Source organism: Phallusia mammillata, chromosome 8 (assembly GCF_965637545.1).
Source record: "Phallusia mammillata chromosome 8, kaPhaMamm4.hap1.1, whole genome shotgun sequence".
Lineage (NCBI taxonomy): Eukaryota > Metazoa > Chordata > Ascidiacea > Phlebobranchia > Ascidiidae > Phallusia > Phallusia mammillata.
Genome location: NC_137259.1, coordinates 4,291,775 through 4,306,161, shown reverse-complemented (window position 1 = coordinate 4,306,161; position 14,387 = coordinate 4,291,775). Strand labels below are relative to the sequence as shown.

Here is a 14,387-nt window from a genome sequence, read left to right as displayed (position 1 = left end):
ATTTTTTTGTGTTGTTTGGTCGAGGTTAATTTTGCAAGGTTGTGCAACTAAAATAACTGGGACAAATTATGTTTTATTTGATTTACTAAGCAGCTTTTATGTCAAATTTAGTAATTTAAACATTAAGATATTTTACATTGCCTTAAGAAATGTAACAAATGTGTGCTGCGCACCTTGAATAATTGATACGTTTTGCAGCAATGTAATTCCAATAGTATGTGGTAAGAACATACCAATACTTTTTATACTGAAAACTATTCATTTGCTGTTTTATTATGTTTTTCCTATCTTTACTTATTTTATTATTATTAGAGATTGTTTTTTATAAGGTAAGCAACAATAACCTTCAGTCTATTTTTGAGCAAATAGAATTTTCATCCATTTCTTTTTGATCAATTTCAGTTACCCATTTCAGGTCATGTATTTGAAAACAATTTGTTCAATATAAATATTGATTCATGTTCAATCAAGCGGAGGTAAGACTAGGACTAAAGTGTACTTTTTATACTGAAACAAATATATCCAAATATACAGCACTTTATTTACAAAAATATACGGAATAACATGAAATAAAAGAGTAGGTTGGACACCGAAAATCCAGTAAATTTTTGTGTTGGTGGTGAAGATATTGATCCCAAAACAAATTGTATGTGAGGTGGGTATGAACTACATGTTTAAAGTAACGGAATCAGTCAATGAATGCATTGAATATATATATATTTCACCCATCTGACATCTTTTCTCATTCAGAATGTGGTGAGTATGATATTATGTATTGTGTTTATTGTATGCAATGTTATTTGTGTGATTGATTTAAATTTGTTTGTTTCAGTTTGACTTGTAAGCAGGTTTCTGCCATGATCAGATGGCTGAACCAGATATCGCTTCCGTTATTTGACACAGAAAACATGGTAGTGAGGTCTCCTTATACTACTGAACCACAGCTGTTTGTGGAAATTGTTTTTTGTGCATTCATGCATACTATGTGTATGTTAATGTATTGCCGGAGCTAATCTTATTTGGAAGATCCTTGGATTTCATTTGTTGTTCATTTACCTGCCATCATGCATTTCAATGAGTGAAGCAGTAACCAAAGCTAAATCTAGTTTTATACAGAATTCCTTTAAGACGTTTTGCACAAATATTTTTTATCATGGAGCAAATTGACTATCTTAATGGAAACAAACCGAGGTGAGTTGATCAAAGTGTTTTTAACCTTTCACAATAGAGATCTTGAAATTTGAATGTATGTGTCAAAATCTTGTAATATGTATACAGTTGGCAACTGTTAAAGCAATTAAAGTTGCATTTCTGTGCAGAGGGATTGAAGTCAGAAGGCAAATGTTGCATTGTATTTCTAGCTTTTTTCTTTTGAAATGGCAGAAGTACGAAGTCAGGTATTATAGTTACCTTTCAGAAACTGCTTTTATGTCATAAGTTTTTCGTTCACTAGATTTATCGTTTTTTTAAAACACTGGGCAGTTTTGTACATCATGAAAAATATCCGTTTGGGTTGCAATCGTATGAAGTCGGTGTTGAACTGGCTTTAATGTTAAAATTATTTATTTCGACTTTTGTTACTCTTATCTCAACAACGTCAGAACACAACCGTGTGTCGAAATTGGCTTTTTGTAAGAAATCGTTTTTTACAATGAAAATTGCCACGTTTGTTACATTTATGGACGGTGAGAGTATGCAAAACTGTGTACACACGACTTGTCCAACTCCATGCAAATAACCCCGAACCGCAAAAATTACCAGGTAGCACTGCCATTTGAAACTGGTAGTCTTAAGCCGGATGCACACAAAAAAACAGAAGCGGCTACGGCAGAGGAAATCCCGGACAGTCTGCGGCGCTCCCGTGCGGATATATGCGCACACAGTATTTTGGCCGCATGCCTGAATGGTTCACCTCATTTTCGTGTAGCTTTAAACAATCTTTTATAGAATGAAAACAATGCAAGATTTATTGAAAAGAACTGAAAACAACACATAACATTAGCAAAAACAATCAATTTAGGTTCACTGTTCATCAATGTTAAATTCAAGAGTACACTCCGAAAATAGTATATTTGTTATTTCTTTCATGTAGGTTTCCATAACTGCTGCAGGCTTTTCCCTTAATTGTGCCACCACAAATTTGCCAAAATGGTCAAAAACGGTCCAATTTTATTTCCTGCAGCTCTGCAAGATGACTAGAGCTCTGCCGTAGAAAATTTAGCATCTCTGTCTGTAAAATGAAATAGTCCTTATTTTCATAAATACAAAATAAACTGTGGGTTTGTGAGTACCTGTACTTTCTGTTTGTCTGATTTCTTTCTTTGACAACTAGTTTTGACTGGTGTGGGAATCTCAGAAGTATGATCATTTTCTTCTCTAATATTTTCATTGCTGGAATCATCTTGAAAAACAAATATTTAATATCATGTTCAAATAATGAGCAAAACATAAACCACATGACTACTCTGCAAAACTCACACCTACTGACCTGGGTTGTCAAAGACAGACTGGGGTGAACTGCTGGCACTGGTATCAGCAAAGTTGTCTACAGTTCTATGCAAACAAAAAGATTAATATTTGCCTGATGTTATAATGTACCATCTACGTACTCTGTATGCTTAATATAGCCTTCCAAAAAAGATAGTTGCTGGTAATATGGCCACCTCTCTTGTGGAAAAGTACCAGAGCCACTTGGAGCTTCTGTATTCTTTTTGTGTTTTTTTTCCATATGCTGTTCTTAGTCTACGCCAGCGCTTCTGACACTGGTCAACTGGAAATTACAGTCAATAAAGCAAGTTAATTTGAAATTACAGAACATAAAAAGAATAGTTACCCTTAGTTTCATTAATTTAGTTTTGTAACAAAACTCATGCTTACCTGTAGAGTTCAACTCCTGAGCAATATTTCTCCATGCACAATCTGTTTTGTTTCTATTCTTATGGTCTGGATGACTTGGGTTGTAAATTAAGTTTGCTTGTGACACATCACACAAGGTCAATAAGCTTTGTATTAAAACTTTGTTCAATATCCATGATACTAAAAACTTGTTCCTGGAGGTTAATCACTTAAAACAATGAAATATTAACTGTTACAAAATCAGTTAATTTACTGGTAAACAAATAAACCAATAAAACAAGCAAACGGTAAAAACAATTGAACCAACAAAACAAGCAAATGAAAAAATGCCATAAACTAATACCTATATGTAAACATTACACACCCCACTGCCATGAAACTGCTCTATCTTTTAAAAAATATTTTTTTAACTCATCCCTATAAAAACCTGCATTTCTAGAATAAAAATGTGATCCAATATGTCCAAGTGAAGCCATATTTACAGTTGAAGGAATAGTTTTTCTCCAGTTGCCATTTACTATGTTTCCATTACCATCAAATTGGTCCCCATAAATATGGGATGCTGACAGACATGGACAAATTATGAAGAACCACACATGCCTGTACAATACTTTGGGCCACTTCTGGATCACAATTTAGCATTTTATAGAATACTTGAAATCGTACAGCAAGTATACCAAAAGCATTCTCTACAACTCTTCTTCCACGACTAAGTCGATAATTAAAATCCGATTGTCCTGACTGAGGTGACGCCCTGGGTATGGCTTGATTATCCCAACCTTTAATGGAAAGGCATCATCAGCAGCCAAATAATAGGGAACATGTGTGTTAGATCCCGGCAAGCTATTAGGGCTAGGAATTTGTAAAGAGTCTTCATCAAATTTTTTTCCTATTCTGGAATTGCTGAATATACCCCTCCTATGTCCACAAGAATGAAACGATAATGTGCATCACAAATTGCGAGAAGCACAATGGAGAAAAATCCCTTGTAGTTAAAAAATTCGCTACCACTGTTCGGAGGAGCCTTTATTCTAATGTGTTTTCCGTCAATTGCTCCAATGCAATTTGAGCATTGCCATAACTGATCAAAGTCTTTTTCAATTTCCAACCAATCTTCTGTAGTAGGAGGCGGACATGGGGCCATTCGTATTCGAATACAGGTTTTGCCACCTTCGTGCTGTATTCGAATGATTTTGGCTTTCGTTCGATAGTGCATGAATACAATTCGAATAGTTGAAGTTAACTTTTGAACCGACAATTCATGAATACAAAAACTTGAGTAAATTTATTCGAATACAATTCGAATTGTTGTAGGTTTTTGCCAATCTAAGAATTTGCAAATGCGAATACACGATATTTTTTACGAATACAATTGTCGGCCTTTGGCAAAGTAACAATTCGTAAAATCGAATACATGACTACATTTGTACGAATACCATTCGAATTGTTGTCAGCCTGTGGCTACGTAACAATTCGCAAAATCGAATAGATGACTACATTTTTACGAATACAATTCGAATTGTTGTCAACCTTTGGCAACGTAAGATACGTAAAATCGAATATATGACTTCATTTTTACGAATACAATTCGAATTGTCGATCACCTCCAGACTAGAAACAGTCGAGAATATTTTGCTACATATTTTTGCATAATAGATTCGAATACAATTCAAATTGGCAGTGAATGTGACCTGATTTGACAAGTTTTTGTTTATGTTACGAAACAATGACATATAGAAGTTTAATTGTGACGTTACATAAATGGAATTGTGTTACAAAGCTTGCAACATTGGGTTGTTCTCAGCACATGACAGGTGTAGCGTGTTCATAAAGCAAACATTTCATGTAAATTTGGTGAAATTTATATAACGGAGACTTAAATCAGTCAAGCTAATGTGGCAAAAAAGCTCGTTGGTTTACATTTTTACCAATAAATTTGCAATTCATAAACCCATGTTACTTTTTGATCGAATACCTTTTAAGTTTCGGGGCATTTTATTTCTTTTATTTTCCGCAACTACAAATATCCGAATCGGTGCATTCGAATGTTATTCGAATTGTTTGCTTCTTACAACAACTGAACAATTCGTGAATACAAATATAATTACAACTATTAATTCGAATACAATTCAGATTGCTTCATCTCAAAAAGTACGAAGTATTCATGAATACGAATACATGCTTGTGGTTTATTCGAATTACACGTTGTTGTTTTTTGGTCAACTATTCATGAATACTAATACTTGACACGCTTTATTCGAATACAATTCGAATTGCTGCCACCTTAACATTACGAAACAGTTCGTGAATACGAATACCTGACTCGCATTATTCGAATACAATTCGAATTGCTGAACTTTAAAAAGTGCGTAGAATTCATGAATACGAATACATGCCTTGGTTTATTCGAATAGTATTCGAATTACTTGTCGTTGTAGTTTGGTCAACAATTCATGAATACAAATACTTGACTCGTTTTATTCGAATACAATTCGAATTGCTGTCACTCAAAAATTACCAAAGCATTCATGAATTCGATTACAGTCATGCAGGTATTCGTAAAGTATTCGAATACAGGACGCGAGTATTCGACCCCATGTCTGGTAGGAGGGCACATTACCAATGGAACCAAACATGTCCAAAGTGGTGAACAGCACTCTTTGATGATCTTGTCTACTGTAGTATGACCTACCCTGAATGAAAAATTCATGTGTAGCTGTGAAGAACCTGTTGCAAGGTACCTCAGGGTCAAAATTAAGCGGCGCTGTGGTGAAATTGCTTTTCTCCATGAAGTGTCTTTTTTTCGTATTTTGGGCTCAATGATCTTCAGCAATGAATAATTTTTCTTTACTCACCCTAAAATACTGATGGCATTTGTCTTATGAATTCAGATTTGCTGTCTCTTTCTTTTAAAATTCCATGTACCCAAACGTTTCTAAATAAAAAAAATTACCTCAATAACGACCTAAATAAGATATAAATAATCCTACTCCAGAATAACCAGATAGAATTTCATACATCAAATATGCTTCAATTGTGCTGTGTAAATTAACTAAAGTATCTAAGCAAACCTCATCCATTGTAGCAACACCTGGTTATAAACTAAAACTATACATTACACATATTTAATATCATGGAATGCTTACAAAACAGTCATTTCAATCAAACTTTAGCACAGGATCATTTTAAGTAACGTGCGGCTGTGCGGCAAAGTAGAACATTTTCTACTTTGTCGCAGACGCCGCAAGACCAAGTCGCTGCGGACGCACATCGTCGCACACGCCCGCTCGCAGTGTGCATCAACCGCCGCAAGCTCGGCCGCAAGCCGCGCCGCAAGAGTGCATGTGTGCATCGGGCTTTATTCATGGCTCCACACGCTGCTGAAAGGTATGAGAGTGCTGGGTTGTGCATTAATATTTACAAGAAAATATAGGCAAACGTCAGGAATCGCTTTCCACCGAGTGTTGAAAATGACTTCATGAGTATTTGTATTGTTCAACAAGTGCCTAATTTACAGTAGTTTTCAAAATTCTTTTCTTGTCGTAGGTTACTAAAAGGTTTACGTTATACCCTTTGTCTGTGCTAATTTTGATGTAGTATACTCCCTACCTTGGGCTACATTAATATGAAACAACTTATCAGCTGAACTGAAGGTTATTTGGTGACATTTTGCATCTTGGAAGCTAACACTCGAAGGCCCAGATCTGGCACAAATTTTCTGCTTTGTAACATATTGAGAAACGAAACTGAACTTTTTTATCCCGTAATAGTTATGCTATTTTAGTGTCGCCAATATTAAAACCGTCAGGAATATTGCTCATGCAGATATGGTAACCCTTCCATAACCGTCGCACTGGAACTTTAAAACAGTTTTATAAGTTGCGTGTCACAAAGAAATTAGTTTGTTTGATCCAAAATGTAGCCCGATGTCGTAACCGAAAAATTGGTCACTGCATATCCGAATAAAACGTAGGAAGCAGAAAAGGAAAAATTGATGTCTCCTGGAGCTCTGCCCTGTGCATAAAACGCATATTACAGTTCAAACTAAAAACAACTAGCCTACACTTGAAGTAGCCTATGGCCTACTTGTGCATAAATTTTTATCACACAGCTTTATAACTAAGGTTTAGTTGTTTTCTTTGTGGCACATTTTGATCAATCAATATTTGGGGTTCGTAGGAGGCAAAAGAACTTCGATGTCAACAATGTGAACTCATACTAAACCTTTTGGATTCAGTGATAGAGTGAAACGCCTTGTAGGTGATAAAACCGTTGAATCCAAACTGTGTAAAAGCCGAATAACTCCCGGACTCTAGGAAAGCAATACCAGTGTGTTTAGTGTTGACAAACTTTAAAATCAGTAATTCTTCGTACATGAGCATCAACATGTCAAACACTGCGTTTTATTAATGTCATGAATTCTTTGATACCGTTGATATGTTTACAGTAAAATAATCTTTATGGGAAACATTCGCATTCCAACCCTTAGTCAGGTGTATGTCTTGTTTTTCGCCAAAAAATACGCTTCAATGCTTGGAAAGATAAAAAAGCAGAAACCTTTCCAGTATATCCAGTCGCCCATTTCCACTCTTGGCATCATTGCCGATCTTGTCATGACATCTCTTCCATCACATGACACACCATATATGGTGGTTGGACGGGGATTTCCCTCGCATTGCTGTACGCAAAATCATGAAAAAAATGTTAAGTGTTTATCCAGCACTCTATAATGTATGTAAGTTAAAATGGTGCAGTAAAATCGTAAACAATAAGTTCAAAAAGCAGAGACCGGCAGGTAGGCTTACTTTTAATGGAATAGGTTGAAGCTCTGCAGATTCCATTAAAACGACGGTAAAACTGTTGTATACTCCATCGCCGACGTGGTAAGAAATGCTGTCTACAAACAGAGAATAAACGTAAAAAGGGTCACTACATCCTATGTGGTCTTTATTGTGACCCTTGAACTTTTTTTCTTCATATTTGAACAAACTGCAAGGATAGAATTAAAGTTACTTTTTGCTTATTACCGTTTCTTACCTTTTGTTTCTTTCTTTCCGATTACGTTTGTGACGAGCGAATACGCAGATCCGGGGAAGTACCTTCCTGGCTCGGCAATAATCTTGACTCCAAATTCGGTTGGAAAGTTTTTATCCAAACTCTGTTTAATAACTGATGCCATCTGTGGTGCATTAAACTTTTGGTGACGATTAGAAATCGAAAAGATCAACAAATTAACACTGAAGATCTTGTTTTTAATACACAGGATGTAAGGTTTGAATTTACTAACAAATTTACACTTTTAAACTCCAACTAGACTACACCAAATAAAGATTTAGAAGCAGTGTTTGTCACTTTAAAACAGTGTTGCGTAAATTCAATTTCTTTACTGAGTCTACTTGGAAATCACCCTATTCGATTCTTATAAAGCTAAACTACGATTGTCTTGACTGACGTTTGGCTGATGACTATTTTGACTAGATCATAGGTAGTAAAAGAATGATTGAGTTCTCCCTGTTATGAGAGATTAATCGATACAAGTTTTGTTCTTCGTCAAAAAGACCACATACTTAGGTTTCTACTTAATTCAAATAAATGGTGTTACTTGAGCCAATATCAATGCACTCATTTCATAACAAGGGCTGATTTGTGCTGCTGATAGCGTTTATACTTTTGTCTTAACCTTTTCGAACGAGGCATGAGATGCTTCTTCTGTTGAACCAGGGAATCCCCCGCCGATATCAAGGAGACTTAAGTTACAACCAAGTTCACGTGCAAAATCGAATACACGCTTCGAATCTTCGATCGCTGTAGCGAATGAATCAATGCTTGGGCAGCCACTACCGACGTGAAAGCTAAGAATTGAATTGTAAACTTAAAAGTGCGATGAGGTATTTGTCAACGCTGAACAGTTCTTTTTTGAAAGTGAATTAATTGATAGGGTCTGATTTAAACAATTGTTTATGTACCTTACCTTACCCCTACCACACGCATTTTAAGTTTTATCGCCCTTGTAATCAACTCTTTGGCTTCCTCCACAGTCGCTCCGAATTTATCGCCAAAAGTGCTTCTTGCGTCGTTGTCTTTAACTCGAAGACGAATCACAAGTCTGTACATAACACATTTAAAGCATTTTCAGCTATGAGATTGTGCTGTCCTTAATATTTGCCAGGTTTGCCACATGGTTCAAAGATTTGTCGTTTAACAGCATGGATTTGTGCCCATCTGTCTGAGGCATAGATTTCATGTTTAGCGTTTATTCACATCTACAATCTGCTTTTCTGGCTATTGCGTTGTTCGGTAGGTTTTTGCTTCAGTTTACCTGGCCTCTGGGTACAATTCTTTTAGTTTGTAGATCTCTTCTTCGTTGTCAAATGTCATCGTGTCAACTCCCTCATCTTTGGCGAACAGGATATGCGAAGTGAATTTGCAAGGATGAGAGTAGATGATCTTATCGTTTGACACCCCTTGGTTTAACACCATTGCAATCTCATTCTGAAACAAATACACTTGTCTTATAGCATCACAGCAGGAGCCGGAATATGGGACTTTACTGCATGAAAACATCATTTACAACTTACTTTGCTTGCGCAGTCGAATCCACACCCGAGTGTAGCTAAAGTTGAAATCATAGGTTGAAGGGAGTTTGCCTTCACTGCATAGTAAACTTCAACACGAGGAAGCTCCTTCTTCCATTTCTTGTATTGATCCAAAATCCAACCCAGGTCGCCAACAAAGAACGACTCGTCCCAATCCTATACAACAGGAATATCCCTCTTTACTCTTTCACTTTTTTAATGGTTAATAATTGTTGTACCGAAAACAAAATGGGATATTCTAGACCTGGCTTTATTGTTGTCGTTTATCAATTTTACATTTCATGGTGCGCTGTTAGCCTTGTTGCATTGTTAGTTCGGGGTTATGGCGACAACTTAGTTGCAATAATTTTCTATCGGTTCAACATTTTTGTCATGAAGCTTTTTCAACTGTTTTTGTTCTTACCAAATCTTTTTAGTAATTAAAATGTAAAAAGTGTGTTTTTAAACCCCGGTGCCAACTTTCAACCACAAGCAGAATACAACATTCATTTACATCGCCTATTTTCATGCACATTCTGCATTCGATATTAAACAAACTCTACCTGTTTGTGTTTGCATCTCACTGCAACTTTTCGAGCTACATCAATACAAGTTGTTCCATCAGGTACCACTGCTACTGATTGCTCAAAGGGTTGATGATAAGTAAAGAAGTTATCTTCGTACGATATCTTGAGCCCGTTCATTGCCATTTCTACCTAATGTTCGGGAATCACTAAACTTTCAAACGCTTATTCTATTTAACACATACCCCATACAAAAAACTTGTTTCATTAAAAAAATTGGCTTGAGCTTTGTTGGTGTATAACCACTGGCAAACGTATAAACGTTTTTGTTGTGGGTTGTGGCACAATTGGATGTTACATACTTCCGTTTTGCATGAAATTTGCGACGAGACATAGGCCGTGTTTAAACGTTTGTATTATTCAGAAGCCGAGACATGTATTTCTAAAACTGCGTGAACGATGTTTTTTTCGAATAAATACATTAAATATGTCTGCCTTCTGCAAACGCCCGAGCGCCTTCTGAAAACGCTCCTTTCCCACAATCATCGTATGTGCGATAAACATTTGTAAACAGAATGAATAGCCTTTATAAGTGTTAATTCACTGGTTTTTAAACAATTTTGTAACAGTTCGTTGTTAATTGGAGCCGATTAAATATGAGTTTTGGGGCAGGTTGACTTGAAAAAAATTGTGCGTTAAAACCTCTTGCTGGTTGTGAAGCAAATCTTACATGGGATTTTATCGTGGTAATTCAACAATACTGCCCAATACCGTTTTCTACCGTTGACTTCAACCACTATACTATAATCGCTAACTACCTTGAATTCAATAATAAAAAACAGCAAACAAAATCTTTCCATGAACAATTGCAATAAATTGTGGTTATTTAAGTTTAACTAAAGGTAGTTTGAGGTCGGAAACAGAAAAAAGTAGAGGTCAGTAACATTCCTAGTTATTACATTTTCGAAATGATTTGAAATGAGGGAAGCAGAAACGGAAATCTTGATTCTTTCTGCAATTTCGCCCTGTCAAAAAATACAAGTTGTTGCTGTGAATAAAAATTGTTTTCATTTTTGAAGTGTGTATCAGACTGATAATACCGAAGCTTATATCTGCTAGTTGGTGTTTATTTGATGAATTAAAGCGATCAAATGTTATGATTTTTTGACAATTTTGGACATTCGAGATTCATTTCCATTGTTTCGTACCTGTTTTTTTAAGTTTATACGCATGAAATCAGTTTCGGATATAAAATCCGTTTTTATAACAAGCGGGCTGTAAACTACCGTCATGGCTAGAGAGTTGGAAAATAGGTTCAAACCTTGTTGCTAAAACACGACTTTACTACAACTTTGACTACGTTTAAGTAAGTGTTACGTAAAGGCTTCCTGAACCTGTTACGATGGGTTACAGCAGCGGTTCTCAAACTGGGGTCCGCGGTCCTTTAGGGCAGTGGTCTTCAACCTGTGGGTCGCGACCCCAAGTGGGGTCGCCTAAACTTTTTCTGGGGTCGCTATAAATTCAATCTATCGGCTTTTAAGTTCATTACCAAAAAATGACACGTTTTTGTCCCAGTTCGCAACCTTTGCTCATGTTTTGCAGTATAACTTGGTACCTCATGTCACAATCTAAACATTGTGATGCAACAATCTATTTTTTTTAAAAAAACGTTGTCCAACCCATTGTTACGCCATAAAGACTCATGAATGGCATATTGTGTCCAAAATAATACAGCGGGTATAGGGGAAAATACATGAATTAACTGATTTCTGCAAACTGGTAAGGCCAAATTAAATAAAACTTTTGGGTTCTAACATTTGAGCCTAATGCACACTGAATGCTAATATTTGAAGTCTACTTAAAAATTAAGCGGGCATATTGAAAATAGTTTTAGTTTCGGCATTACCCCCTATCGGAAAAAAATGGGGTCACGTGTAGACGCTGTTTCAATTTTCTTTTAAATTGGGGTCGCTTTTAAAAAAGGTTGAAGACCACTGCTTTAGGGGTCCGTGAGGCAATTTTGGGGGGACCGCGAAGCGGTTGAAGTAATTCTATAATCCTATTTGGCGTCAGTTTGTGCCACAAAGTAAGTTTAAATCAAAGTAGAATTGAGAATCGACTGTCTCCATTGCTAAACAATAACCTTTATTGAATGACAAATATCAAAAATGCAATTGTTCGCGCACAATCGTAATGCTTTTTGTCTTGTCTGTGATGTCACAATCTGTCTTTGGATGATTATTATGCGCAATTTGGCATTACTAGCTAAAATCCTGCAACTTTCGTTTTTATAAAATACACATTTAGGCCTAAGGGCCGCGAGCCCTCGAAATAATGGCAAAGGGACCGTTTTGAAAAAAATATGAAAAAGTTTGAGAACCACTGGTTTATAGCCTACTCACATTTTGGATGTAGTGATAAAATGAAACGCCTTGCAAGTGCTGAAACCGTTGAATCCGAACTGTGTAAAAGCCGAATAACTTCCCATTTCTATAATAACAAAATCAATGATATATTTTAAAACCAAATCCAAAGTTTTAAATTACGTTCCTGGGTGTACATTGTCGACGTTTCCAACAGTACAATAGTAATCTGTTGCTGTTATGAACTTATACCACTCCCTTACTGTTGGGTTTGAAACCAACATGTTTGATTACAACAAACTATAATTGGTTTCCTCACAATCAGAAACAAGACGTCGTGCAATTCGCCCTCAGGTCAGGTCAATTTACTGACCAACGCGAGAGATCTCTGTGACGCCAACGCTGCCAAATTAAGCTACAAAATGTCGTGCTTCAAATGAACGATAGCCCGCTAATTCTGTTTAATTGTGTAACTTTCATCATTCTCTTGTATTGGCGCTTTTCATGTAATCGCCCTTTCTTGCGTTCACATACCTACGACATAGTATTTATGTGGTGCCTTTCGTTGCGAAAGGGAGAGTGTTATCCTCGGGCAGTCGTCCAGCGTGTATGCTGGACTGATTGCCCTGTTGTTGCCTGTGAAGTTGTACGCTTGTTGAATGCAGTTTCTTTAGAACTGAATGCCAGATTACTGTGAATTTGGCAGTTGTATGTATTAGCATTATGTCTTGTGTTTAATAATTGTTTGTGTGTTTCTCTTATTAAAATCACTTGGTGGAGTGGAACTAGGTTTGGTTTATAGACAGGTTTTACTTTCATAAAGTAATTTAACTTTAACTAAAAGTTCGTTCTTACACAAAAAGCAATAAGCGAATTAGTGAACTCACGCAATAATAAAATAACTAGATAATATAATATACATTAACGTAAGATTATACTCTAAATTTAGTGGCATTTCTATGATAGCTCAAATAGTTAATTTAGACTAAAAAGGCTACCTAGAAACGTTACACTTACCAATGCGCGTTCTAAAAGCTTTTGCAAGACATCTGTTACGAATAATATTACAACCTTATTTATTGCACTGTTTTGTCACTCGTTTTGTTTGTTGTTTCGTCACTTATGTTGTTCGTTTTTCATAAAATTTATTGATTGGTTTACTGCACGGTTTAGTTACTGTTTTGATTTCGTCAACATACGGTCATACGCTATTCATTTCCGATATGTTGCGAATAATATTATATATGTTCATTTGTTTTCTGTACCGGCACTACGTTTGTTTGTTGCTACGCCACTGTACGTTATTCATCTTCTTTGTTTTTGTTTTACTTTTGGTTTGTTTTACTTAGTTATAACAGTCTTTTATTTTCTTGTGATTCGCAACCCATCGCGCTGCCTTGGCATTCCAGCGCGTTGCCCTAATTATAAACACCCTCCGGACTCTTCTCAATTAGCCTTTCGAATAATTGGTGTTTTTCCTCGTGACAGGCTCCCTGACGTGAGGGCTGTGAAAACTGTGAGCCGGATCCGGATCACAGTTTTCATCCCCTTCTGCAACACGGTAACGAATAGACACTTGGTTGGTCGGCCTTGGAGTAACGTGCTGATTTGCCTGTGATAATTTTTAGTACTTATTTGTCTGTTTTTTATAGTGCTTTTAAGTGTAGCTTTAGCCCATTGTGTTTTCTAAAACCGTGCGTATTTTAGTCCGCTTATATAACAAGAACCAGATTGTCTGTTCGTTACCGTGTTGCAGAAGTGTTAAGAGTAGCGCGCAGCCTATTCATTGGTTTTACCGGCTAGCCGTTAAAGCAGCGTCCTGAGGAACCTTAGGCACAAAAACAGAAGCGCTACACATCAAATGTCAGACATGCTTTTTTGATTAGGGCAAAACCATTTCAGGTAATTTTTTTGTTTCATGCATTTTCAAATGGCGATATTATAAAGGACAATATTCACCTTTCCAGTAGATCCAGTCGTTTATTTCAACTTTGGGCATCATGGCCGATGTCCTGATGACGTCTTTTCCATCACATGACACTCCATATATGGTAGTGGGGCGGGGCTTT

At 36.4% G+C, this 14,387-nt stretch overlaps 2 protein-coding genes, 1 long non-coding RNA gene and 1 pseudogene across 4 annotated transcripts; 1 reads left to right on the top strand and 3 right to left on the bottom strand.

Moving 5' to 3' along the window:
• Nucleotides 1-16: 16 nt before the first annotated feature.
• On the top strand, nucleotides 17-2,278 carry LOC145205299 (uncharacterized). The gene is made up of 2 exons (XR_013853628.1): nucleotides 17-1,191; nucleotides 1,320-2,278. It is a non-coding gene; the product is annotated as an uncharacterized LOC145205299 (long non-coding RNA).
• On the bottom strand, nucleotides 2,023-3,122 carry LOC145205298 (uncharacterized; annotated as a pseudogene). Its single transcript, XR_013853627.1, has 5 exons — nucleotides 2,878-3,122; nucleotides 2,610-2,770; nucleotides 2,489-2,553; nucleotides 2,292-2,401; nucleotides 2,023-2,230 (listed from the first exon to the last, which is right to left on the bottom strand). The product of XR_013853627.1 is annotated as an uncharacterized LOC145205298 (transcript).
• A 3,008-nt stretch (nucleotides 3,123-6,130) lies between these two features.
• LOC145205189 (ornithine decarboxylase-like) lies at nucleotides 6,131-8,592 on the bottom strand. The gene is made up of 5 exons (XM_080077847.1): nucleotides 8,537-8,592; nucleotides 7,894-8,035; nucleotides 7,662-7,753; nucleotides 7,414-7,534; nucleotides 6,131-7,168 (listed from the first exon to the last, which is right to left on the bottom strand). Exons 2-5 carry the CDS (start codon nucleotides 8,033-8,035, stop codon nucleotides 7,056-7,058), a joined length of 468 nt encoding a protein of 155 aa, XP_079933973.1. The 5' UTR covers nucleotides 8,537-8,592; the 3' UTR covers nucleotides 6,131-7,055.
• Nucleotides 8,593-8,818: 226 nt separating this feature from the next.
• LOC145205188 (ornithine decarboxylase-like) lies at nucleotides 8,819-10,915 on the bottom strand. The gene is made up of 4 exons (XM_080077846.1): nucleotides 9,995-10,915; nucleotides 9,435-9,608; nucleotides 9,176-9,348; nucleotides 8,819-8,962 (listed from the first exon to the last, which is right to left on the bottom strand). Exons 1-4 carry the CDS (start codon nucleotides 10,139-10,141, stop codon nucleotides 8,824-8,826), a joined length of 633 nt encoding a protein of 210 aa, XP_079933972.1. The 5' UTR covers nucleotides 10,142-10,915; the 3' UTR covers nucleotides 8,819-8,823.
• Between the last annotated feature and the right edge of the window lie 3,472 nt (nucleotides 10,916-14,387).